Consider the following 27,928-nt stretch of genomic DNA (forward strand, 5'->3'; position numbering starts at 1 on the left):
TTCAGTTTGGAATGTCAACAGGGACTGTCTCAAAGCTTAATATTTGCTCCCCCCTAACTTACACACACAAGTCCCTCCCCCCAACTCCAACTTGGAGGACAAACCTGCACCGTCTTATCGAGTCAGTTCCCTCCACGGAGAAGCAATCTGAGCAGAATTGTAGTCCCCCTTCATTCTGGCAACAGGAATGTGTCCTAGAGCATATTTCAATGTCTTGTACAGGAGTGTGTTAAGTGAACATAGTGCTGATGAAAGGATAGGGTTATGGAGCTCATTGCATAGCCTTGAGAAAGTAATTATCTCTCAGCAATAAGCAACGAAGAGGTGCTGGTGGCGTTAAAACTATGGGTTTTATTATTTTAATGTACTGTCAACCTACCAAATTCTTAACCTATCCTGGCTCTTTTGGATGGGACAGGCAACGAATGAAACTAATTAAAATAAAACTAGACCTCATGGGTTTGGGCTAAATTGCTAGCACACTCAATGCATGGGTGAAACTTGAGACCAATTAGAAAGGGAATCACGGTGAAATGCTGTAAAGAAACTCACTAGAATCTGTGGTGTGACTGATTTCACTGGATCCTTATTTTGGTAAGCCATGTCCCCCAGAATATGTTGAGGGGGAAAGACACCAATAAGATATTCTTGTCACCTTCCAAGTGGAGGGACTGAAGAGGCAGGAAAACTCCTTTAACCAAGGTTTGTTCAATGCAGACCTAACATTTAACCATAGTAAATGCAAACCATACTTTACAAATCCAGTGCAAACCACAATTTCCCGTCCTCGTGTGTAGTCATTCAGATATACTACCATGGTTTTAAAAAAATAACACCGAACAACTATGGTTGGTTTATGCGTTATATCTGTATCATGAGGGTAGCAACTTTGCACAGATTAGTGGAGATGTCTAAGTAGAAGGGTTTCCAACACCAAGGCAAATGAGAAAATCTTTGTTCACTGAAGCTACCTCATGCAGCAGCTAACCAGGGTCTAGTGTCTTGAAACTTCCAGCTGTGCTGCTTGAAAATCCCTGGTCTAACTAGGCCAGGATCACAGTAGCAATGTTTTTAGACATTTAAGAGTTTGGCATTACTCATAGGGTTTGTTTCATGCATTTTCAGGACTAGATGAGCCAATAAACAAAATTGTCTAACTTTGCACTTTGTGTCTTTGTTGCTATTCATGGGAAGAGTTGTACTCAGATACATTTTGCTGCAATCTAGTGTCCGGTTACAATTTTATACAAGAGATACTTGGTAATCCTCTACAGAGATAAGAATGGTTCAATCTTATTTGCAAATGCATATGCCATGATGACATCTGAAACACTGATTATATTACTGATCCAATGCAGTCAGAATTTTCTATCCATTACACAAGTCTTGAATAAATAATTTTTTAAAAAAATTTCAATACTGTCCAAATAACTGTTTATAAGGGCTTGTTTCTAAGGAGCCAAAACCCAATATAACAAATAAAAAACCAAACAAACAAGCTAAGCTCTTAGCCTGATTTTATTATTGCTTCTTTGGTAGTAATTGCCACTGAGCTCAGTTGGGCTTACTTTCAAGTAAGTTTGCATAGGACTGTCATAGTAGAGATATTAGATGCTTTGGCTGAATACCTTCTCTATTTTTTCCCCATCCTCCAATGCCTCCATTCAAGCTGCTTTGTCTTTCACAGTCGACCATTTCCACTTTCAGAATTAAAGTAAGATGCTTTCCTTAATCAAGGAGAGAGCTGAATGTAAACATTTGCTGTATGCCCTCTCTACCTTTGAGCAGGTCATATTATTTCCCCTGCAATCTATGGGTAGTAATAGGCTCAGGATATCACATCAATAAAGCTACCTTTACTCTCAACAAGGCACCGCAGGAAAACATTGAGAAAACTACAGATTGTGAAGTGCTTTCAAGCGATACACAGTCCAAGCAGCTAATGTAATATCATATAGTGAAAATGCTCTTTCCCCCCATCCACTCCCAAAAGCTTTAATAGTGCAGTAAATCATAACCCAAATATCTGCTCTCAATAATGAAACCATTTCATTCACACAATAAATGGCAATGACCCATAAGCCTAAGGAGAGCAGCCGAGGTGACCAGTTGCTTCCACTGTAATTCCAGGCCTTCATTACTTAGTGGGTGCCAACTAGCACAGGGGTAATCTAGAGAAGAACTTGAGAGATATTTTGATCAGTTCTTTTTGCTGCTATTAAAGCATTACACTGCGAGTTATGAGTCATGAACTCCCAGGTGGTGCTTGGCATCTCCAAGGTATAGCCAGGTGAGATTCAATTTAGAATTATTTCTTCCAAGACGTACGCATGCACGCACAGTGCATTTTCACAGCCATCAGTATCACAAAACTTCTTCATCCCAAACTTATTGGGACAATAGAGGAAGTTCCTAGCCCCAAGATAAAATGCCAGTGGCTTTCCCCCCTGATCTGCTCACAAGATCTAGGCTTGGTATAAAATTTGCTTCTCCCTCTACTTCATTCTGCAAACCAGGTCTTTACAGATCCTACTTATTGACTTCTCTGCCACAACAATAATCTTGTTTTCTTTTCCAGTTTCCATCCTTGCTATCCTTGATCCATGGACTTCCAACTTGGAGCTGTTCCCCAGCCTTGAATCTGGCCTGAATCGCACCTAACCTCATCCTGATATCATCATGCTGTCCTAGAACTGTGTTTCAGCCATTGTGCCAAGCATTCTCCTAATTCCAAATCCTCTTTGGACTTTGCCTCCAACTAGTTGCACTTCTTCAGTCTCCTCCCTTATCTTGAACAGGACAAACACTTGCATGCCTTTGAGCTTGTAACAGTAAACAGTACAAAGCTGACAGCAAAGTTCCACACTGTGGTCTTTTTGTTAAAAAGAAAAGCAAGCAAGGAACTTTTGACAATATTAATTAAAGCCTGAAATACAGGAAGCATCCTATGAAACGTTCTCCTTTGTAACACAAAAATTTCCCCCATTCTTTAAGAAAAAGATTAGCAGCACGGGAAGGGATTTTTCTTCCCGTTAGCTCCCTCAAGATGAATTTAAAACTTCCTCTAAGGCCATCTGGGAATTTAAAAGGATTAACTTGTTTCGTACTGTGTTATCAAAGATGATAAACATTCATTTCCAGCTTGCACTTTAAGTGACTTCCAATAACACTGAAGAACTTAATTTTTTCCCCTTACGCTCAGAACTAAGCTCAGGTCTTCTGCTGTTATGTAAACGACTCCTTTGGTAAATGTGGACTGGACTTTGTTCCTAGAGAGATATCAATCAAGCAGGCAACTGGGGGTGGGACACGGCAGCACTCAACATCATTCAAAACACACACACACACACACACACACACACACACACACACACACACACACACGAATAGCTGTGCTGGATCAGACCAAAGGTCCTGTTAGCCGAGATTCCTGCATCCCACAATGGCCAACTAGATGCCTTCAGGCAGAGAATTAGGGCAACAGATCTCTTCCGCTTTTACACACTAGCAAACGGTATTCAGGGGCATACTATCTACGTGGAGGCTCCAGGCAGTCACCATGGCAGATAGCCACTGACAGAGCCATCGTCCATGAATTTAGCACTGCTTACGTCCATTTGTGCATTCAAGGAGAGCACAATGGAACAGGCAGATGAAAAACAGACACACCAAACTAACATTTTCATGAGGCTCCCCTGCCCATTAGGGCTCTCCCATTTTTTTCAGTTGGGGGGGATCAAGTCTGCATGCACTAAATGCCATGCGCACAAATTCACACATTCAGTGAAGTTCTTTGTGCATACGAGGCTCTCAGTTTAAGCACAAACCAAAACATGTTTCTGAAACTATCGTCGTAGTTTCAGAAATAACATTCCTTTCTACAATTCCTTATTGTCTGAAATACCAACATGTGCACATTAAGAGATTCCATTCAACACAAGGCATACGGAAAGACTATGGATCAGAAGTAGTGGCAACCAATAAATCCAAAGCATTCAGTTTTCTTCAATGGCTTTCAAAAGCATCAATAGGTAAGCACCAAAGGAGAAAACTTGATGTGCTCTGAGCATTCACTTGGAAGGCCCAGCCTTCCTCTGGAACTCATGCATTCTGACCTGGAATCTATACCCCATAATCCTAGATACATGGTAAGAGGCTGTGGATATTCAGCCACGAGAGGAAGGCATTTTTCACATATTCAGAGACATCCTTCTCCAGGCAATGAACAGATGCAAGAAAGAAGTCCCAGTGAAAGCGAATCGTATGAGTGAGAGGTGTCACAGCACAGTGGCAGCACACACACTTTGCTTGCAAAGGAACCCCAACGCTTCCTGTTAAAAAGGATCAAGTGGCAGGTCATGGACCAGACCTTCATCTGAGGCTCTACAGAACTGCCACAAGACAATACCAGGCTAGATGGTCTCACCCTGAACCACAATTAGGCATCAAATATACAAAGAGGCCAAAAGTCTGAAAACTACAAGGCCTACCGTTGTGCTTCCCACAGTGGCTATCCAGACAAGGAGAGGCCACAGGTGAGGGGTAGAGCACACATGCAGAAAGTCCCAGGTTCCTGAATCCCAGCCATTTGCCAGCCAGAACTGGGGAAGACCCCATATGAAACACTGGCGACCTGCCGACACTCACTGTAGACAATATTGTCGAGATGGACAAAAGACCTGAGGCAGTACAAGGCAGCTTTCATAGGCCTCTCAGAAGTCTGTAAGGAGGGCAAGAAGACAACAGCCCCCCTTGCTTTGGCCCCCATCCAAGCAATTAATATTCAGAATAGAAGCCACCAAATATTCTTTGTCCAGCTGACATTCTTCAGAGGGACAAAAGCAAGGAACGGCTAGCCTTAGTAAGGAGAAAAGTTACAGTTTTATATATATCAGGTTATTTACAAGAAGGTAGGCAGCAGCTTCTGTCTTTTGCCTTCTTTTACTGTCAATGACTCCAAAAGCCAAGATCATAAAGTTGGCAAGGAAAAAAAAAAGTACGTCAACAACAGAAGGTGATCATTTGCATTTCAAAATTTATCTTTCTTGCTTTCCCCTCAATTAGACCAAAACATGTTGATTTAAAAGGTTTGTGTGTGTGTGTGTTTTTGTTTCTTTTTCAAACTTATTTATAGAGCAGAATAATGGCCCCCCTGCTAGCTTGGCATTTGCTCAAAATTTTCTGTCCCTGTAAATCGAATCTGTTACTGGAATTTTTCCCTCTGCTCTCCTCTTCTCTCCCCCCCCCCTCGCCTGCCCGCCTCCCCCTTTCAAAATACCAAAGCACATTAACCAAGAGATAAAAAGATTGGTTGCTGATATTACAAAGCACAGGGCAGGTGGTTAATGTTTTTTTAGCACAAATATGTGATAAGGATTCCCAGGGGGCAGTGGGAGCAAAGGGATGTTTAAACAGAAGTGAAACGTTTGCATCAGGAGTTCAGGACAACTTTGCCCTTTTATCCAAACACCACCCGCTCAGATACACTTAAATTATTTAATAAACAAAAAAATATTGGGTTTTTTTTTAAAAAAAGAATGAACATTGAGCACCTGATGTGCACCTTGATGTGCGAACAAATCTCACAAGTTAGATTAGTAATTGGCTATTAAAAAACTATGATTAGAGGTGAGCAACTTGGTTCAGGTTTGCCTGATTTTTTTTTTAATGGATCATTTATCAAGCCATTTTGAGGCTCAGTAAATGCCTCTGTGGACTCTCCCATCCCTCACAGTCCTCTTTCTCCCTGTGCCGTTCCTTTCTTCACCCCCTTCTTGCTCTGGGCATAGGAGGCCATGATTAAGGTGTGCCCCACAAGTTTTTATGGGTCCCCCTCTTTTATCCATAAAGGATAAAAGGCAAAGTTCTGATGGGGATTGTACTCCGAGTGAGGGTCACTGCAATGGCAGTTGCCCTCACCAGGTTACAGTTCCCATCACCACCTCTGCATTTATTTTTTCCTGTTCGGAAAGAAGGGAACAAACCTTTGGAGAACACACATCAGGGTAGAAAAACAAAAGCAGATCATGAATGGCTCCAAAAGAACTTCCCCAAACTCAGTGCGTAAGCAACTAAACGGAAAATGCAGTTCAATGTCAGTAAGTGAAAACAATGCACATTGGGGCAAAAAAAGAAAATCCCAACTTTACATACAAACTGATGGGGTCTGAGTTTCAGGAACAAAACAAGAAAGATATCTTGGGGTTGTAGTGCATAACAAAATGAACATCGACCCAGTTTGTGGCAGTTGGAAGAAGGTGAATTCCATGCAAGGAAAGGGAGCCAGAGTAAGGTGGCTAATACAGTAATGTTTCTGTACAAATACATGCTGCAGTCACGTTTAGAATACCGTATACAATTCTGGTTCCGAAACTCCAAGAAAGAGAGTGTAGAGTTGCTGAAGGTGCCCAAAAGATGGCAACCAAAATGATCAGAGGGTTGGAGCACCTTCTTTACAAGGAAAGGCTACAACATTCAGGGCTTTTTGGCTTGGCAAACAGACAATTAACCCATTTCTGCCCGGCCCCAGGTGTACACATTTGGTCCTTGTTGAGTATATGCAACATTGGGCAGAGATGGGTTAAGAGAGGGAGGCAAGATCATAAACTTTAAAATGAATCATGATGTGGAGAAAGTAAAGTTTTTCTTCCCGTCTCACAACACTAGAACCAGTGATTTCAGAGCAGGCAAAAGGAGGTAATTTTCATGTAGTGCATAATTAATCTGTGGGATTCTCCATCACAAGATGCAGTGATGGCCGCTAGCTATGGGCTTGACAGGGGCAGTTGGTGGGTTACTGCAGGATGCTGGACTAGATGGGATCATGTTCTGCTCCAGCAAGGCTGTTCTTGTGTACTTATGTGAGAACTGAGATTGTGTTCTGAGCAGCAGCATTTCTTACAGTATGTTCATAGGCTGCAAGTCTGAAGGTAAATCCATTATGGGGTACAAGCCATGATGTGTATGCGCAACCTCCTGATTTTAGAAATGGGCTATGTCAGAAGGCCAGATGCAAGGGAGGGCACCAGGATGAGGTCTCTTGTTATCTGGTGTGCTTCCTGGGGCATCTGGTGGGCCACTGTGAGATACAGGAAGCTGGACTAGATGGGCCTATGGCCTGATCCAGTGGGGCTGTTCTTATGTTCTTAAGGGTTATATTTTTATTTTATTGTACGGCACTTTGCTTTATTCAGAATCTTTTTTTATGGGGAGAGGTTTGGAGTGAATCATTTCTATTGCAGTTTTACAGATTCAAAAACAGAACTTACTAAGTGCTGACAACTAGCATTTTGTTTTGTTGAGGATAACACTAAGGGCTCTGTATCCAAAACACATACTGTAATTTCTTTCAGCTTAAGTTTGATTAAGTAACCTGTCCTAGGGAGCTAAGAGAGCACCCACACAGGTGATATTTTTATTTTGGGTCTACATTTTTATTGACTTTTAGGCACCTTGGAGGGCTCTTGATTTGGCACAAAGGCAGGATATAAATTATAGGATAAATAAGGTAAAATGAACGAATTGTAGAATACTGAACAACTTGCATTGCTGAAAGAGCAGATGAGTGTAAATAATTACAACACTTTTCCATATCTAGAGTTACTCCTGTAACATAGCAAACTAACACAAGCACAGTCTGACCACAGAAAATCAGTTAATGGTAGGTTGCCACCTACTGGCCAATTGTGAGAAAGAACTAGCCTGGCAAAAGATTCACTCTTCCAAAAAGCTGTTTTAGGACCTAAGTAGGTCTTACCTGCAAAGGCATCTTTTCAAGTCAAATGGGGTTGCTTTGTTTATAGAGAGGCAGCTTTGGAGGGGATTCACCCCTTTCCCTGACTGCCATTTTTCCATTCTAAATCCCCCCCCCTCCCCACACACACACACTCAGTTCCAAATATGTTTGGAGAAGCAGCTGCGGTGGTGGTGGTGGAAGCAGTCAAATGGCAGGTGGGGAAAGGGCTAACCAGTGGCATAGCTAGAAGGGGTGCAAAGCAAGTGGTTCCTCCTCTTTGGAGCCGATCTGGGCAGAGCCCAGAATGGCTCCGAAAGGGGGGCACATACACGTCGTGGTGAGGCTTCCTGCAAAACTTAGTGCTTTGCACCCCCTCTTGCTATGCCACTGGGGCTAATCCCCAAACCTCAGTTCCACAAACAAATTACTGTTTGGAGGGGGTAAAAACATGCAAGATCTTGTAAGGATAAAAAGACTATTTCTTTAAAAAAAAAAAAAAAAAAGATAACCAAACAGAGCCGTATTAGGTAACCTACAAAACCGTTCTCTGCAATTTTTGGAATGCTTGCTGGTCAAGATATCGATAGATAAAATGCAGGTGGAAACCTCTCCTTTCTTACAGATTCAAGCTGTTAGCAGCTTCAAGTTATTTTTCTATACAAATCTACATTCAACCCTACCTTAAAACAGACTAAGATAAATACATAATCTCATAGGAACTGAGGACAGACATCACATTCTCAAAGATACAATACTACATTCTTCAGCTACAAAATGAGCCTAGATTTCCAACTTCCACTGCAGATATACGTACCTGCAAGTCATGCACTGGACTGGAAAGTTGTTTCCCATGCCAAGCAGGCGTGTCAGTCCACTGTTTTGCCTATGGCAAAACTTCCACACCAGGAAGGCTGCCTAACTTTCCTTATTTTAAAAGAAGGAACATGACATAACGCATAGTGTGCATCTTAAGTTCTGTGTATATCTGGAAGATTTTGCACTACATAAAAGTGCTTTTTCATATGGAGTCTACAACTTGCATTTTTATCCCACTCTTCCTCATGGCCACGTACATAGTTCATCCTCCCTTTACCCTCACAACAACCCTGTGAGGTAGGCTAGGTTGAAAGAGGAGTGACTGGTCCAAGATCACCCAAAAGGCTTAATGGCTTAGTGGGGATTGAGTGTTGGGCGGGTTAGGACAGACAAAAGAAAATATTTCTTTACTCAGCGTGTGGTCGGTCTGTGGAACTCCTTGCCACAGGATGTGGTGCTGGCGTCTAGCCTAGACACCTTTAAAAGGGGATTGGACAAGTTTCTGGAGGAAAAATCCATTATGGGGTACAAGCCATGATGTGTATGCGCAACCTCCTGATTTTAGAAATGGGTTATGTCAGAATGCCAGATGCAAGGGAGGGCACCAGGATGAGGTCTCTTGTTATCTGGTGTGCTCCCTGGGGCATTTGGTGGGATATACAGGAAGCTGGACTAGATGGGCCTATGGCCTGATCCAGTGGGGCTGTTCTTATGTTCTTATGGATTTACATCTGGGTCTAAATTCAACACTCCATCCCACTGGCCCTCCTAGTCTTATTCCTGTCTGTTCTCTGAAGCTGGAATGTTTGTGTGTGCTCTTTTAAAAAGAGGTGGACTGATAAAGAGCCACTTGTTTACCTACATTGTCTCTCTTCTCTAAGAGCCAAACAGCACCACCATTTATTGTGAAAACTGTTTGTAAAAAGAACAGACACCTGATCTTTACATGCACAGCATCAGATACCTACAGTCCACACATGGTGGGGCTGCACCATCAACTGGCAGATGGGGTAGTGAATGTGGGGGGGGGGGGGGAAACAGAAGCCTGCTTAAGCCATCACACCCACTGCCAAGATAGGGGGAAGAGGCCCCCCCCCAGACAGGACAGTACCAACAGCGCCCTCAAACCTAGAACCAGCCTTTCATGGTGACATCATGTCATACATTTCCATTACTACATGTTACAGGGCAAAAAGAAGGAACACAAAAGGGGGGATTGGACTGTCCTATTTACCAGAGTCTTCAATCAATTATATAAAAGTGCTGCTTTTTTAGTCTTGGTTTGTGATTCCCTAACATTTTATTGATTTAATACTGAGTTTCTCTTAATGTGCATACATTTGTATTGTTCTCGGTTTGACGCAATCTGCTTACAGAGGTGAGATACGCCATTTTCTTTTCAAAATAATTTAAGAATGGAAAGCAACACTATTGAAGCCAAGGCCTCTGGGAAACCTAGGAAATACTGCTCTTTAAGGGATTTGAGAGAGATACAGCAAGAAAACCCAGACACCAAGTAGTATTCTAAGTATTGAAAATGCTTTGTATGGAGGAGCATTCAATCATGTGAGCCCCTACCTGCACGAAGCACTACTGCAAGCAAAATTTTATCACCAGTGAGAACCAGTGGCATCACTAGAGGAGGCGTGGGCCACTTCGGGTGACATGCATCGGGGTTGATACCACTACTAGCCAAAAATTTTAAAATCTTGTTACTTTCGAATTATACCATCATGTTATATATTAATCGAAGTGTAATTTCATGCAGAATGCAATGAAACAAATTGCATTGAAATATTTCTAATCTATGAAAAGTTATAGCCAAAAAACCAGTGGGGTGGGGCAACAGGAGGAGGTCCATGTAAGGGAGAAAGTCCATCATAGGGGTGATGCCCTGGCCTTCTGGGTGACACAAACCCTGGGGACGCCATTAGTGAGAACCAAGGCCTCAGATGTTGTGGAAGCACCTGCACTTCCTGCTTCCTCCACAATGTCATCAGCACTAAAGTGGTCCTAAGAAACAACACAATTCCTTACATCTTTCCCCTCCCAAGTCAACTAACTTGATATGCCTGTTTCTCCATGTATGTATTTTGTTGATGTTACATTATCTCTAGAACTTTAAAGCTCATGAAAACATACGTTTGGTGCTTACTGTTATACCATGGTTACCTATGGTTGGAGCACACTGTGGAGCCAAAGGATAGTAAAAGCCACAGATAGACACATTCTAATGGGAACCTCCTCTAATGTGCAAGACTGCATAGCATCATATATATGGAAAATATGGACACACATCAAAATTGCAGTGTAATTTCATTCATTTCAATGGAGCTTGTGCTGGAAACATATTCCATGCATTACACTCTTAAAGAACAAAGCTTCCTGTAACCTTTTTGCAAAAGTGTCAATCAACTCTTTCATAGAGAGATTTGGCCATCATGCAATGTTCAGTTATTAGCATTTTCACATTTCAAAATAATGTATTAAAAAAAAATTGAAAATCTGAACAGCTTGTATTCCCAAGGAAGAGAGGATGAGATGGAATGAAAACTCCATGAGAAAATGGAAGCTGCTAATCTGTTTTCCAAGTGAAACATTTGAGGTGATTGCTCTAACCTGGGGCACAGTACATTCTCTCTATGGCATCGTTGTCACAGGAATCTTCAACCTCACTCCACCTGCTAAAATACGTTAGCTGAATGTGTCCTAAAAACAAAACGACAGGAGAAATCAAAACATTTTTCCCTTCCATTTTCTGCAGAAGTGAACTGTAATTACTCCTTTTGTAGCTAAAAACAGTATCATTAAGAATAATGGCATCATTAAGTACTAGAAGCTATTACTGGGGGTGAATTTGCTGCACTGATAATGAAGCTCTAGACAGGAAATGAAGATACTAATTACAAGATAAAACGCCTACTCAGTTAATTGGAAGCAACAGCGAATAAAAAGAAATGCATTTGCAGAAGTTCCTGACCTCGATCATTCAATAAGATGTTGTTTGGGTTCAAATCACGGCACACAATTCCTTCTTGATGCAAGGCATCAAGGGCTACCACCATTTCAGCTGCCCATCTTTGAATGCAGCCCTCAGGGAGGTAAAACCGGGAGGTTAGCGCTAATCTCTCATCGAGGTCCTGAAAAATTTGGTGTATTTCATTCTCCCCTCTGCCCTTGGCACCTGACTCTTTGCTGTCTGCTTTGTGCAACAAAGTGGAGGGCGCTCCCTCTTTACTCAAGTCTTCAGTGTGATCAGAAAACAGCAGCACAGCTTCATTGTCCATCTTTAAGCTACATCCATTTGCACCTGCCTGTGTGTTCGGAATCAACAAACTTTCATCTGCACCCAGTGCATCTAGCAACAAAGAGGCTTCGGCTCCAAGCCCCGGAAAGAGAGTTCTATCCCCAGAACCAGATGGGTCGCTCTCTGTCATATCAAATGACCTGATCGCTTCCTGAGTGTCATCGCACTGCTGGCTGGAGTCTTCGGCCACCAAATGGTTGATCTTTTGCTCAAGTGTTCTGCATTGTTCTGTGCTATTATTTAGTTGCAAGACATCTGGGGTTTCCAAAAGCTTGCTTTCCAAGATGTCTCCATTCTGCTCTGTGACCTTTGTGGGTCCATCTACCGTTGCTTCTTTCATTTGTTCCGTTATGCCTGGCAAGTTGACCAAAAGATCAGGTCTGCCTTCATCAATGCTATTTACATCATCAAAGGCTACATCCTTAAAAGAAATCACTGGTACAGAGTCATTGGAACCCCTGCTGATAGTATCCTGAGACATAGGACCCAATTTGTTTTCTATGGCATCAAGACTCTTGTCCCGATCTGACATGGAGAAAAACTGTTTTAAAGATTCTGATTTTAAGCTGCAAAGTTTATCTCCAAAATCAAGCCCCAGAAGTTCACTGGCACTATCTTTACTGTCAATCCTGAAGAACTCCATGGGGCTGTTTTTGGATTTACTTAATGATTCTGATATCCTGGTAGGACTTACTATTCCTGGGCCAGCATCATCAGCAAAAACCTTTACTTCCTGAGAGGTGAATGGGGATCCCAAGTTCTCTCTGGCAACATCATCATGTGCCTGGAAACCTCCTTGCTCTTTGGTAACGAGAATGTCATCTGCTTTCAGGATTGGCTCCTCATTTAATGAACCAGGATCAACCTTTTCCTGACCATATTCATTGCATAATGTTAGGTAACTTGTAGTGCATTCCTCTTCTGAAGTAGACCCAGAATCAATCCATTTGGGAGAACTTTCCTGGCCATCTTCCTGGTTACTACTGCCATCTTGGGAACTTGGACTGAGACTAGTCTTCAGGGGTAAAACCTTCAGCATGTTGCCCCCATTGCTTCCCCTGGAGTCAATGCTACTGCCAATATCTTGAGGACTAGGAGTTGCCTGATGTAAACAAATTTTGGTAGAGCTGGATCTTCTAGATTTAGGGGCTTCAAAACTTTCTTCAGGACTTCTGTTCAAGAACTTACTGATGTAAGACCAAAGTTTGCCTCCTATGAAAGAAAGGAAAATTATTAGAATTAGTTTGAATTCATGTTGACACTTGGAATAAATATGCATGTTAGAAAGATATCCACATACCCTCATTGTACAAGCTAGGTTCAGGGTATCTGTAGGTTTGTTCAAAATAGTTAAGGATAGTCCATTTCAATACCTAAACCATAGTAAAGGAGGAAGGGATGAAGGTGCACATGACAGGGCCCAGGTAATAGAAAGTGCTGCTAGTCCCTTTATACTAGTAAATGATTAGGTAGTGCTACATCTGCACTGGCCCTAAATTTCACCATTTCTCATCTCTGGTCATATACTTAAATATTTCCTTATTTTAGACCAGTGTTACACTTGATAATCTGATGCTTTGCTTAAAATGAGCTTTATGTTGAACCCTAAGAGGAACACTGTAGGACGTAAATCACAGATTAACAGCTTCAAGTGAGGAACTCAAATGTGTTAATTTGAGATTGTTGCCAGTTGACTGCAATTAGAAAATATGAAGTGTTATGTGAAGATCTTCTGTGCTAACAGAGGGTTTTAATAAATATTACCCAACACATTTTAAAGATTTGCTCCTAACGATTAGTTTTCAAATACATCCCTATATAGTATTCTCTTCCTTCAAACCCCAGATCAAAAACCTACCTCTTCCATGAAGATGTTGGAATACTAACCACCTATAACTCATGCTTTACTATAATAAAGTCTAAGGATGCAATCCTATACACATTTACCTAGAAGCAATTCCCATTGAATTCAGTGGGACCGATTTCTGAGTAGATGTGTACAGAACCACACAGCATATTTGATAGCCCAATCCTATCCCCCACCATCTTCCACCATGCAAATGGAGGTAATGCTGCATGCAATGATGGTGGGGAGACTAGATGTCCTAGAAAAGATAAGTAAAAAATTTTCTTACTTACCTCTCCAACGGCTAACAGGCTATCAATAGATTTCCTTGGACCTACACCACCCATTTTGCTGGCTCCCCAAGGAGAGGCAGGGGGTGCGTTTGAGCTGGAAAAATAGGGATGGCATGCCAGTGCATGCTGCTGCCAGAATCCATCCCTCCAGCCCCTGAACTGCCCCTGCCCTTGCCGCTCCCTGCCCCAAACTGCCCACAACCTAACCCCAGTGGCACCTTACCTGCTTCGACGTGTGCTCAATTCTGTGTGTGGCAAGAGCTGTTTCTACAGCTCTTTCTGTTTCTGTTCCTCCAGCTGTTTCTACAGGTGGCTCCAACACATGTGGCAGCAGTGCAACAGTTGCACTACCATTAGAGGACTTAGGGTCCAATCCTATCCAATTTTCCAGTGCCGATGCAGCCATGCCAATGGGGCGCGCACTGCATCCTGTGGTACAGAGGCCTCCTCAAAATATGGAAACATTTGTTCCTTTACCTTGGGGCTGCAGGGTGGCTGCACCAGTGCTGGCAAGTTGGATAGGACTGGGCCCTTACAGTAGTAGTTTGGGAGATTTGCTGCCATAGGCCCTCTACAAGATTGGGCCATGTGTTTGCTTGTATTCATCCTTTGTTTAATCTGGTCTCTCTCTCCATTCGTCTACTACCTTTCCCCCATGCCTCCAGAAATCTAAAATTTAGAATTGAAACTCCTTGGAGTAAGAGCGTTGTGTTTTACTCAGTAAAGTGTCACACCTGCTGATGGTATTGAATAAATTGCCATAATCATAAATATACTGTAATTCTAAGCTCTTGAATTCAGATATTTTTCAATAGAACTATTCACTGCACTCCAAAATGTTTGAGAAAACATCACACAACCACTGTAAACAATGAAAATGAAGGAGCTGGTGCAACGAACAAAACAGATATATTCTATATATAAACATGTTCAGAATGGCCTTCAAAGTGGAAAGATGTGAAGAAATTATTTTTAATAGTTATGTATGTATTTTAAAAAAATCAATAATTTTATTCCCTTCCCCCCTCAAATGCCATATTGAGGGTCACAGAGGAACAATATTTCCTTTAGGTATATAATTATGTCTTTATAAATGACACACTAATAATCTTCCCCATCTTGCACGGCGATGGATAAGATCAAATAAATGCATTAGCAAACAAAGCTAATACAATATTGGCCCTTCGTGACATGTAAAATTACAGAAAAAAAATCAATTGATGTAAAGGAGTTTCCATAAATTTGCAACTTTACCTGCCATTGGCCAAGTGCTAAAGTAACACTGAAATCTATTAGCATTACATTAAAGTATGGAATATTAATAAATATGGAATATTTTATATTTGCTTTATGCAGTATTTATCATGAAAGTCTTAAGCAATACTCATGTCTTTTCCATGTATTTAAGTTCAAACTAGACAAGGCTGAGGGACAGTGCATGGCAGGTATCAACTTCAGGATCAATGACCAAAGCAGAAATGATGCCAAGAGGTCTCCTGTTCTTTAAAAAAGGGAAAAGTAAAGACAGTTACAGAAAAAGGAGAACCTGTGAGAGGTGGGATAGTTACAGGCTGGGACAGAGACCAATTTTTGAGTGAGAAAAATTACTAGAGTAAAATAAGAAGACCATCTGAGAGCTGGTGTAGCATAATGCTAACACCCCAAACCTATCGCCCCCCACCCTAGCTGATGCAGTCGTGCCTCCAGAGTGCGTGCTGCATTCTAAAGGGGGACAGTCCCACAGGTCTCCTCCAGGTAAGCGAATATTTCTCCCCCTGCTGGGAGTAAGCCTTCACTGCCCTGCTAGGTTTACTCAGACCTTCACCAGCTATATAGCTGGTGCAGGTTTGAGTGGACCCAGGTGGTGGATCAAGGCAGGAACCCCCCTTCCTAGCCTCAGTTCACCCTCCTCCCTGCCCTAGTATCCCCATTCCTCCCCCTCCCCACCTCGTTCCACCCACCCCACCTCCCTCCTGCCCTCCATGAGGACTTACTGTTGGCAGGGCTCTTGTCCAGGTTGGCATACAGCAGCCCAGTCGCGCTGAACAGCATGTTGCATTTTGCAACAGCCATCAAGGAACTTGCACTACTAGAACCAAGTTCTGGAAGTGCAAGGCCCTCATAGAATTGGGCCATAAGATACTTGATGGAGAAAGAGTAGTACCCCCATTGAATCTCGTCTCTGCCATGAACTTGTTAGGTGACCCAATAACCTCTCAGCCTCAGACTTTCCCATCTGCAATATGGGGACAATAATACTTACATTTACCTCATTCTTGTAAGGATTGCATTAAGATTATTACACGCAAAGCATTTTGTACACTCAAAAAGTGCTGAACAAGTACAAAGTACTATTATAGTGAAGTATGAAAAATCATGCAAAAGAAAAGAAGTCTGCAACATTCCTGTATAAGAGGACTGTAGTTTTAAATTTAGTAAAGTTTTAATTCAAATGAGAAAGGAAACTTATTTTTAAAAATAATAAAAATCTTAAGGGGAAAAGGATGTAATTCTTTGATGATATATATCTATATCAAGTGCTCAAATACAGAACATTTGTTCTTTGCTATCATCTGTTTACATTTGATGCTTCTTATGTTCTCTCTCTCTCTTCAGTGTTGGTCCATATGGTTTTCCTAGATAGTATGTATGATTGTGTGTGTTCAGAAAAGTGATGGACATCTGCTTACTTCTTACTGGGCTAATTATAATAAACATTACTGCTAATAATTGATTTGTGAAAATTCTTTGTCTGAATGGTTGTTTCCACATAATTATTAACATTTTCTAATAGTCCTCGAGATCTATTTTGATCATAAAGCCTTGGGCACTTAAAGATTTTCATTCTGCAAGACAAAACATTCTAATTAAGTACCAGTGTGAGGCTTCCCAACTGTGGTTTTCAATGTCCAGCTTGAACATCCCTGGTTTTGAGAGCTAACACCTCAGCCTCCTCTATTTCATTTTAGCTACACTAATAACAGGATCTGAATCTGTTGAGATCGCTACTCCTTCACCGTGCAAGTGGCCTCAAGGTAGGGACACCCCTGGGCCATGCAAGGCTTCACTTCTTATATCCAAAGGTATATGACACAAAGAAGGGCAGCAATATCACTGCCAGGGTACTGTGCTGGAAAGATACGGAACATGAGGCAGAGCCTAGTACAGGTCAGATTCAGGTAGGGGTGAAAGTCATTCCCATCTCTCGTTCAGATTTCAAGAACGGTTTCCATATTGAACAATTTAGGCTTTGCGTTAAAAGAGGATTGTTAAAGCTGGGAGCAGGGAAAATCCTTGTTTGTTTCCTGCTCTTGGAATAAAATGTATACCTGGCGATACATCTGACCTTTGAGACTGCATCTGGAAAGATATAAAACGACTATACCATTCTCCTCTGACAGCCTTAGTGCCTGCTAATAGGAGACATCTTCATTCTGAAGTTTCTTGAGTGCTCTCCAAATTGATATGAACTCCAGTTTGTTTATACTTAAAAAGATTTGACACTTTCCAACAGCCACTTAAACTTTGATATCCATCAAAGCCACCCCCACCCCCACCCCAGACTGTTTTTTGAAGCATCTGTTTCTAAAAATTTCTGGCACTGATATTGCTAAGAAGTAGCAAGGCCTCAGACTGGTTTTCCATCACATTATGCTTTGCCAACTGCTTTGTGACAAAACTAACAGATACTTTATGGATGTTCTTGCCTCTAACAAGACATTTAATATACTGCAAACAAGAGCAAAATGGCTCTCCTCGACTGATCTATGATGTTTGGATATGACCACAGCAAATATAAGCCCAGCAAGCTGAAAAATTCGATTCCCTCCTTCACTGGTATTTTTGGCTAGCACAAAACAATGGTAGGGTTCAGACATAAGACAAAACTGTGGTTTCTGTAGCTAAATCATGGCTTGTTTTAATACCTGAATCCAAGCAGCCCACCAACCATGGTTTGTTTGGTGCTAACAAATCAGAATCTGAAACCATGGTTTGAAAAGCTGGTTTACAAGCCACAGGTGGTGCTCATTGTGGTTGAGAAGCCAATCTACTCAGAAGCAAATCCCACTGTAGTCAGTGGGACTTACTCCTAAGTAATTATGGATAGGATTGCAGCCTCAATGTGCAATCCTAACTGTTTTCTGCACTGGCACAGGCCCCCTTACCCTGAGTTGCCCTCCAGCCACCTCCTAACCTGTGCTGGATACAGCACAGGCCATTCAGCCTGCCTGATCCAGCACAGGTTAGGATTGGGCTGCCAGAGTTAGAATGCAGCTGCACTTGTGTGGGCTACACCACATCCTGTGGGGGACTTTCAGCTGCTGGAGATCTCCCCAGGGTAAGAAGACATTTGTCCCCTTGCCCCAGGGTAATCCCAAACAGTCGCAACAGACCTGTGCCAGCAGTATCACTAGTGCAAGTCCGCATTGATCCATGCAGGCAGATCTGGCACAGGAAAGGATTCAGCATTTGGCATACACTGAGGTTGCCAAACCTGCACCCCTTCTGGGCCCAATCTGCTCATCCTCTGCCCCATTGCCTTCCTGTTCCATACTCTCCCACCTCGTTCTGCCCCCACCCCATCCTCTCCCACCCTGTTCCACCCCTGTTCAGGCCCTACCTGCTCCAGCGGGCCTTCATCACTCCTTTGACAAATGTAGGGAGGCTCTGGGTATCCTGTCAGTGCACCAGCTACCTGCACTGCCGCAAAGCACTTTATATAGTGCTTTATTATAGTGTTTTAGCGGCAGCGCACACCAGAAGAACACACATTCTGCCAGCAAAGGCCTTGAATAGGATTGGCCGATAATTCTGATTTAATTTTACTGTTGTGTCTGAATTCCCAGACTGCTCACAAACCAAACCTTAGGGCCACAGCTCCATATCAAGATTTCGCTGCATCCCAGAGATGGGGAGTGAACTCCTGAAGCGGAATCCTGAGCAGAACAAAAGCAGGCTCCAAACCATGGCTTGCTTGTTATACACCTGGAAACTCAAGCCATAGCATGACTCCTTAATTAATTATGGCAAGCACCATCTATGGCTTTGTGTTACGTCTGAACAGTGGCGTTCCTGAAGGAGGGGCAAAACGCCAAAACTTTTCAGGTGCAGGATCGACTGTGTAAAGCACCCCCTCCCCCTTGCCTTCAGAGCAGTTGCAGCTACGAAAGCCTTTGCTTTCTGACTCTGAAGACAGAGGGGCCACTTTCACTGAACCTGAAAAAACTTAGCATTTTTTTCCCCAGGAACACCACTGCATCTGAACCCAGCCTATGACTTCTACAGATTCTTTTATATAGTAAGCTTCTTTTTTAAGTTTTTTGACCACACCAAAAAGCAGCATCACCTTAGTAATGTGATTAAGGTCAAATAATTAATTTGGCTCAAATAATTTTAATGATTTGATTTTGTATATGGTTGTAGTTTGTATGGTTCTTCAGCAGGTTAAGTCTTATAAAATAGACTTATAAAAATAAGTCTTATAAAATAGGTCTTATAAAATATAAAAGAGCCTTTAGTTTTGCTTCTAGAACAATTAATTTGATAAGGGCATCATAGGGCTTTTTCTGTGATGTCCTGTCTTTGGAATGCTTTCACCAGGGAGGTTTGTCTGACACCAATTCTCCTATCTTTAGCTCTCTTTCTGTTAGTTACTATTATCTTTAGCTCTTTACTACTACCTTTATATTCCCTCAGATTTTTTAGATGTTTTATGACCAAACTACCTAGCAAATTGCTGGCCCTGGCATGCTTGCTTTTAGTTTCCCAAGCAGCTGTCACAGGGTAGTGCGATGAGAATTAGGACCACAACAAGTAGAGAGAGAAGACTTAACCCTCACCATGGCTCCAATAAACATGGCCTTCCAGGGCTGCGCTTTGGAGAGAAGCTGCTATTTGTGCCAAGTTTCCCTCCTGGAGCAGACAGCAGTTACCAGGGGTGAGTGATCCAGGTCAGACGCAAAGGTTAATTCCCATCTTCCCCCATCCCACACCGTAGTCTTAAACTTGATCACTCCTCCTGCCACAGCAGCTATTTAGTAAATAAAAACCAAGCATACAAGGATCAATGACATAATATGTAATTTGGCTCTTAGTGTCATTGGCTGCCCTCTCTTATCTTGCATGCCCCAGCTGCTTTTAGCTGCTTTTTAGTAGGAACATTCCATTGTTCCTATTGGTGTTATTTTTAATTATTTTAATTGTTTAATTGATGTTTTAATTGTATAAATATTTTTAAATTTAATGTGCATTGCTTTCCAAAGTGCTTTTAACCTAAATGGCAGTATTGCACACTTAAATAAAAACTTTGATACCCTTATTTTAGTTTTGAATATGCCATATTACCTTTGGAATTATTGGTACTTGTGCCATGGAACTCCTTGCTATAAGATGTTGTGACAGCACCTTTAAATGAGGGCACCTAGATACCTTTAAAGGGGGGTTGGACAGTTTAAGGAGGAAAGGTCTGTCACAGGTTACAAGTCATGATGACTATATGCAAGCTCTGGGTTTTAGAGGTAGCCTACCTCTGAACATCATGCGCAGGGGAGTGGTAACAAGATACCAGTATCTAATGATCTTGTGTGCTCTCAGGAGGATCTGGTGGGCCGCTATGACATAAAAGAAGCTAAACTGGATGGGTCCTTTGCCTGATCCAGAAAGGCTCCTCTTATGTTCTTATGCTTGCAAGTTTCATCACATGAAGCACTGTTTACTGGCCATTTTGTGTGCCTTTGTGTAGCTGAATTAAAAAAAAAAATTCAAATGTTGTTAAACTTAATTTCATGCATTTTTACAAAAGTCCCCCAAAGAAGACCTATTTCTTCTAAACATATTGGAATTTATACTCCTTGAATTAATAAATTGGTCTTCTGCAGCTACCCTACTTCTGTTTCTCTCTCATGGACAAAATTCTGTCCTAGACATCTGAGGGCCTAATCCTACTGAGCCACTGTGCCATCAGAATGTGCTTTCCAGCAGCACAATGTATTTAAAGCAGTCGTAAAATACGACCCGCCATTCTGCTGCTGCAAGTAAAATCACTGGCGTAGGTCCAAGTAAACTCATCAGGGCAGCAGAGGCTTACACCTGGGCAAGGGCTCTGAAAGGCAAATGTTCTCTTGCCTTGAGGAGTCCCATGGGATTGTCTCCCATAGGATGCACCACATGCTTCAGTGGTGTGGCTACGTTGGCAGTGGGGTTTGGATAGAATTTGGCTGTTGGGTGCTCATTATTGTTACTATATGGGCTAAAGAAGGTCCAAGAAGGAAATTCTGGGAGACATCCTACCTATGCCAGAGGTATGTATTCCTAATGTGCTAATGGAATGGAAGAGAAGGCCAACCAAGAACGGAATTTCATATTTCTGCCACCTGGCATCAGGAGCCACATTCATGTATTCTTAGGACACACCTGCTTAAGACTAATATCATGGAGATGTACTGCTGTGCAGAGACCCCATGGCCACATGGACCTGAACCTTCAACTCACATCTTGCCCCAAATCCATCTGTACTCCAGACAAAGGCAATCAAAGATAGCATGGATGGTACACTATGCCACATGACCCAACAAGGCATTCTGGGAGAGGTCACCAAACCAGAAACATAGAAATTTCCCATGCACATGCTATGTCGGAGTAGCATAAACAGGTTGTGATCCAAGTTTAGTTGCCTTCTCATATTCTCATCTCCACAAGTGCACATTCTTACAATGTACTGTACCTCACTTTTGAGCATCTTCTTGTTTTCTGCAGGTTAGGAATGCTGTAATTTATAGTCTGCATTTTGTTTGAAACTAAAGGGGCAATTAAACTTAGAAAATATTTAAATCCATGTGCTAATCAGGACGGGGAGAAATCAAAAAAATTATTATTCTTTGCCACCTGTTCCCTGAACATACCAGCCATTTCCTAAAGACATGGAAGGCACAGCTCTGCAGTTCTGCTTTGAACTTGTACGCAGTGCCATTAGCTATTTACTTAGAGTGCCCAAATCAGAACAACTGCGTAATTGTAGAAACTCAACAAAAGCTTTTGTTTAAAAAAACAAAATGTTCAAAAAGGCTGTGATTATTCTTCTAGGGATACTGGGCATTTTAACTATCAAACAGACACCAACCAATTTGCCAAAAACCCAATAGGTTTGACTCCTCGCTCCTTAAACTTTACATTCAATTTCAAATTTCTCTCTAACTCATACCATCCCGTTCAGGAAACAAAAATCTTCACAGTGGCCACAGAACACAGAGCGGTGAAGAGGGCACAGAGTGGACACGATGGGAAGGGAGCATTGCTCAGTTACAGAGAATCTGCTTTGCATACAGCTGGTTCCAGGGAGGACTGGGAAAGACCTCTGTCTGAAACCTCAAAGAGCCACTGTTAGTGTATTCCAGGGGTTCCCAAAGTCGTACTCAGACCTTTGGACCGTGGTAAATATGGGTGGGGGTGGGGGGCCCCAACTGAACTAGTACCACTGAGAGCAAGGTTTTTAAAGTTTTTTTTTAACTTACCTGGGGGGGTAAACGTTAGCCTCTGGGAGGGTCTGAGAGGCTCAAAGTAGAGGAGTCTGCAGGCCTCCACACTGCTCCGAATAGCTCCAATCAGCTATTGAAATTCACTTCCAGATTTTGCATGAAAACTGCAAGCCTCCCAGACCTCCCAGAGGCCAGCGTAGCCCCCAAGGTAAGTTAAAAAAAAAAAAAAACCTTTGTTCCTGGCACCACCGTAATTGCTGCTGTGCTATCGGGGCACCCATTTCTGGGCCACGCCTCTTAAGGGTGGGCTGCGATCCACCAGTTTGGGAACCACTGCTGTAGATAATACTGAGCTAAGTGGATCAATGGAATGATTCACAGCACAATCCTTACTTGCACTGGAACAGACAGGCCAGCGGGACTGCACTGTATCAATCACAAGTTTTGGGCTGTCTGAGGCTTGGCCCAAGGCAAGGGAAACTTTTCTCCTTACCCTAGGGAGAGCCAAAGCAGCCCCAATGGGGCTACTCAGATCTGTACACCTAAATTGATGGCACATATCTGAACAGCCCAGGACTGCCCTGGGCCGCCCAGGAATGAGGCGAAGATCCAGCATAAGTGCCAGATCCTGGCCCCCCCTCACACTGCCCACCCACCTGTCCTCAGGAACACCTGAAACACCTGTCCTCCCCCTACCACAAAACACCTCCCTCCCACCTCCTCCTCGGCCTACTCACACACCCCGCAGACCCCTGTGCCAGCCAAACTCTGCTGACGAAACTCACCCATCCCAGAGGCCTGCATCAGCACAGGGCGGCCAGCACATGTCTGTGCACCAGGCTTTCTCCCCAAAGAATGGCGCAAAAGCGCTTTACAGCACTTTCATTACACTCTTCGGCCAGCGCAAGGGACTTGTGCCAGCTGAAGGGGGCGCTTAGAATTTTGCCTTCAATGTAACACACCTTCAAATATGTTTCATATTCGGACCAATCTTTGCTCATAATGAAGGCTGCAAGTTTTTAAGACACCCAGAATGACCTGCCAGGCTGGAGGTGAAGATAAAGACAGGAAAACAACAGAAGCTGCATATTCTATGTAGCCCTAATCTATGTAGACTATCTCTGAGTGTCAGATACTGGTGAAAAAAACCAGGGAAATTTGGCGTTCATGCTCTGGTTTGTGGAATTTTTAAATCTATCTGGCTAGCAAAGAGAATGTTGGATTAGTTGGAGTTTGATATAGGCTAGATAGGCTTTTTGCATATTCTGGAGGTGACCAGATGACATCACCACCAATTACACCTGCATTCTAAGCCTGAAGAAGTCATTCAGCAGGCCCAGGGTGCAAGCGCGGAGGTGGCAATGGGTGCGGTGAGGCTTTTTCATCTCCCTGCCACACCATTCGCCTGAACGGCACTGTAGAGAGACTGAAAAGCTGCCAGCATTCCCTGCCCCACTCAAGCCGATGAGTGCAAAAACACTGTGGATTGCCTTTGTGCTCATCAGTTCAAGTGGGGCAGGCATGCAGTGCCGGACAGGGGGAAATGGGGGGCTGCAAACAACCCTGAGAGAACAGGTCTTGCAGGCTGCGTGTGGCCTGCAGGCGGTGTGTTGGACCACCTTATTCTGACTTAATGGCCACTTTTTACCTGGCAAATGGAATAAATTTTTAATGTACTGCTTTGTCTCAGAGAAGTCTGTGTGTAACCTGAACATAGTTCAAAAACTGTTAAAAAAAAAAAAAGACTCAGGGTTCACATAGGCACTTTCCCATACATGTAACCAATCCAGTGCTGTCCTTGAGAATTCTTTGCACAGAGAAAAGGTTCGTGTGGACTGGGCAGATAACTACAGCAGTGATCCCAGTGCCTGACCAAAAACTCTTGCAGTGATTGGGATTTTTGCTGCCAGTTTGCTGGTGTGTGCAGCTCCCTTCTCACTAACTTCTCCCTCACATGATTTCCCTCACTGAGTGATAGCGATATTAAAGCAGTGTGATAGTAAGCCCAAGCTGGCACATAGGGGAAAGTGTTTGTGTGATCCACTCCTAAGTACCTGCTTCAATTTCCTCACTCCATCTCAAGGTTAGGAAAGTTTTGCACACAGTATAACAACATGAGCATGCCGTCACTGGCTGGCACAAAAGATCTATGTGGTTGCTTTACTGAAACATCCTGCCAGAGAAAGAGTTCTGTGCAACCTAAAACATTCAGGCAAGACCTCACCTACTCTGCAATTCTTGTTCTGTGAGGTCAGAAAGAAACATCAAACGTGTCCAAGTATGAAGTGGCTACTACAGCACATAACAAGGAAAGTCCTGGAGCAAGAGATTCAAAGTAGGAAAACATGTTAACCCATTTTTTGCCCAGCCCGCAAGTGTACACATTTGTTCCCTGTTGCATATATGCAACGTTGGGCAGGTATGGCTTTAATGTGCTTTGCAATTGTTTTCTAAGCAGTTAGGAACACTCTGGCTTTAAAGACACTCCTCTAACATTGGGATGTCATTGACTGAAAAGCCGACAATGTTCTCCCTCCCCACCAACGTATCTGAATCCACAGACCAACCTTCTGCGTGGTACAGCACAAGGAATACCGATTCCTCTGAGATGATGTACTTGTGCAGAGCCACCATGTTGGGCACGCAGCGGGGAATGATGGTCTTTCTCTTCCTGCTGTACTCGCTACTTTTCCTTAGACCCTGACAGAGAACAAAAAGGTCAGTTGTACCCTCAGTTGCCTTTGGAGCCTGCTGTGCTCTGTGTTTATCAACCAAACTAATCTATCCGAGTTACTCTAGGCTTCAGAGAAACCACTCATCTGCTGCTCTATGCCCCTCAGTCCCCCGAGGCCCTGCTGATGGCATCTGGCGCATATCCAGGGAACAGAAGATGGCACAAAGCTGCCATTAAAATCAATTACATGGGTCAATGTTTTCATTAGAATCTCTCGCAAACCAAGTCATCAGGATGACACTCCGTTATTTCCCTGTGACCTTTTTTTCCCCAAAAAGAAACTCTCTTTTTTGGGGTGCTTTAGTTTTAAACTAAATCACAATTGTTAAATATATTCAGATTCCAGAGGCAATATCAAACAGATCAATTTTAAGGGCTGGGTTAAGCACACGTTTCTAGAAAACTGAGTAGATAAAACGGTGACATGTTTTGTTGCCTGAAGAGTCTGATTTTTAAAGGTGGCACACAGAGAAAGAATGTTATGAAGGAAGCAATACCGCTAGTAAACCGGCAAATAAAGTGTGCTTCTGTTCTCTAAGGACATAGATATACATTAGAAGAAACTTGCAACTGCTGCAGAAAATAGCCCTGCATCTCCTTCTCCTTGAGAATGTCCATTAAAACAAAATGTGCAATGTGACATCACGTTCCACTTCATTAGTGGCTGCTTGTGTAGGAGGCAAAACTCGTAACACAGTAACTTCACATGGTACATTTTGTACTAGATGTTTTTCAGGATAGAGGGCTTGGGTCGAGGGTATTTGAGGGACTGCCTCCTTCCATATAATCTTACCCGTCCTCTCAGGTCATCAGAGGGGGCCCTTCTAATTGTGCCGCCACTAATAGAGGTGAGGGGGATGGTGGCAAGAAATAGGGCCTTCTCGGTGGTGGCACCCCATTTGAGGAATTCTCGCCGTCTGGAAAATTCCCTCTTTGGAGTCCTTTCAGTGGAGTCTCAAGACCTTTTTTATTTAAGGAAGCTTTTAAATGCTGACTTCAGGGAGTGTCGGTTTTTATGAAGCATCTTTTAATCTGTGATCCAATTGTGTTTTATTGTCGTTTTAATTATTTTAATGTTTTTAGCACTGTTATTATTGTATTGAAATATTGTTGGAAGCTGCCTTGAGGGCCCTTAAGCAGGGTGGAAAAGCAGGGTATAAGAGCCCAATCCTGAGCTCGGTGCTCCGGCTTTCCGCCAGAGTACACTGTCGCAAACGTGCCATAAGGCATGTCTGTGAGGCTTACCACTGGACCAGCGCCCGTGCTAGCCCAGCACTGGCTGGTGCTGGGCTAGCGCCAGGCAGGCGCCCATTCTCTGCTGCTTGGTGGTCTCACAGACCGCTGAGCCACAGCACAGTAAGTGGGAGCAGGGAGGAGGCCGGGAGGAGGTGTTCCGGGGAGAGGGAGGCGTGGGGAGGCAGGGAGAGGGCAGGCAGAGAGGAGGGCAGAGAGAGTGCTGGGGGGAGGGAGAGAGGCGGGTCCCGTGGAGCTCCACCGCTCCACCTGATCCAAGGTGTTCATTCTGGCCTACTGCAGTATTAATACAGCAATACAGCAGACTCCCACTTTATGATGGTAATTCATTCCAGAGACACCATTGTATTGTGAAACTACTGTAACGTGAACCCAGTAACACAATGTTTTTTGGTAATTCATTCCAAGACCTTCAAAGCTGAGGTTTCTGCCACAGATCAAAGCGATTTCCCTCTCAAAAGGTGATTTCAAAGGTACCTTCCTGCTCTTTTTAGGTGCCATGGTTATCTATTTACTCAATATTGTATTTCTAAAACACAAATTACAGGGCTGTACCATTCCCTCACTACATACAGCCGATACTCACAGCCGCATTGTTAAAAACTCCACTACCAGTTTGAGGTGCTACCTAGAAGGTTTGGTTCTACATCAGCGTTTACATGGACCATATCCTACTCTCCAAGCATACAGCCATGTTAAAAATGCTGCTGTTGGCTGAGATGCAACCAATCATTTGCATTCATATTGTTGATTGTATGTCACCCACGAGGTCTTCAGGGCACCAATCATGAGCCACAGTAAAGTGAATAATTTATTGTATAGTGAACCTTGTTTCACTACAGAGAGTTCATTGTAAAGTGATTTGATCATAAAGTGAACCCATTGTAAAGTGGGGGGTCTATTATAATCAGCACTACCATTACCACCACAAGGTAGTAAACTTGAATTTAAGTCTATTAAAGGAAAAATATACTCCATGTTGATGGGGTTCAGAAAGGGAAGAAGACTTGGCCAGAACGTACTTCTGTAGAGATATACAATGGAAATATTAAGCCTTCCTGTGTAAGGATGGACCATTTGACAAAGGAACAAGTTGTTTGGGGGCTGCCCACAATTCGTTTATTTTAGTGACAGGTTGTTATCTCAGAACACTGACATATTTTCAGATATTCCATAGCTCCATTCTGGGGTCATACTGATCCACTGCTGATCTGCCTTTTGCCAAGATGTGACCTCTTATTCTTAACAGGCATTTTGCAGTCCAGTAAATCTAAAGTAGAAATATTTCAAACATGTCATAAAACTGACTGCAATCCTCTGTGCACTTTTCTTAATATCTACTAATGGAGGGGTGGGGAAGTGTAAGTTCGATCAGTTAAACTTCCTACTGATTTTGCCTTTGCTTTGATTGGGGTGACTCTAATTTTCTCATGGGGAGTCTTAACATGGATGCTCATAGCTGTTCATGA

The 27,928-nt window shown here is 42.9% G+C and overlaps 1 protein-coding gene across 2 annotated transcripts in view; it reads right to left on the reverse strand.

The window, feature by feature from the left end:
- RPS6KC1 (ribosomal protein S6 kinase C1) overlaps window positions 1-27,928 on the reverse strand; it is a 144,322-nt gene that overhangs the window by 12,143 nt on the left and 104,251 nt on the right. For both annotated transcript variants that reach the window (XM_066619078.1, XM_066619068.1), the window contains exons 11-13: window positions 25,039-25,171; window positions 11,532-13,070; window positions 11,171-11,260 (exon numbers count right to left, since the gene is read on the reverse strand). In XM_066619078.1, coding sequence (XP_066475175.1) covers window positions 11,171-11,260; window positions 11,532-13,070; window positions 25,039-25,171 — 1,762 coding nt within the window. The remainder of the gene's footprint in view (window positions 1-11,170; window positions 11,261-11,531; window positions 13,071-25,038; window positions 25,172-27,928) is intronic.

The sequence above is a fragment of the Tiliqua scincoides genome, chromosome 1, assembly GCF_035046505.1.
Source record: "Tiliqua scincoides isolate rTilSci1 chromosome 1, rTilSci1.hap2, whole genome shotgun sequence".
Lineage (NCBI taxonomy): Eukaryota > Metazoa > Chordata > Lepidosauria > Squamata > Scincidae > Tiliqua > Tiliqua scincoides.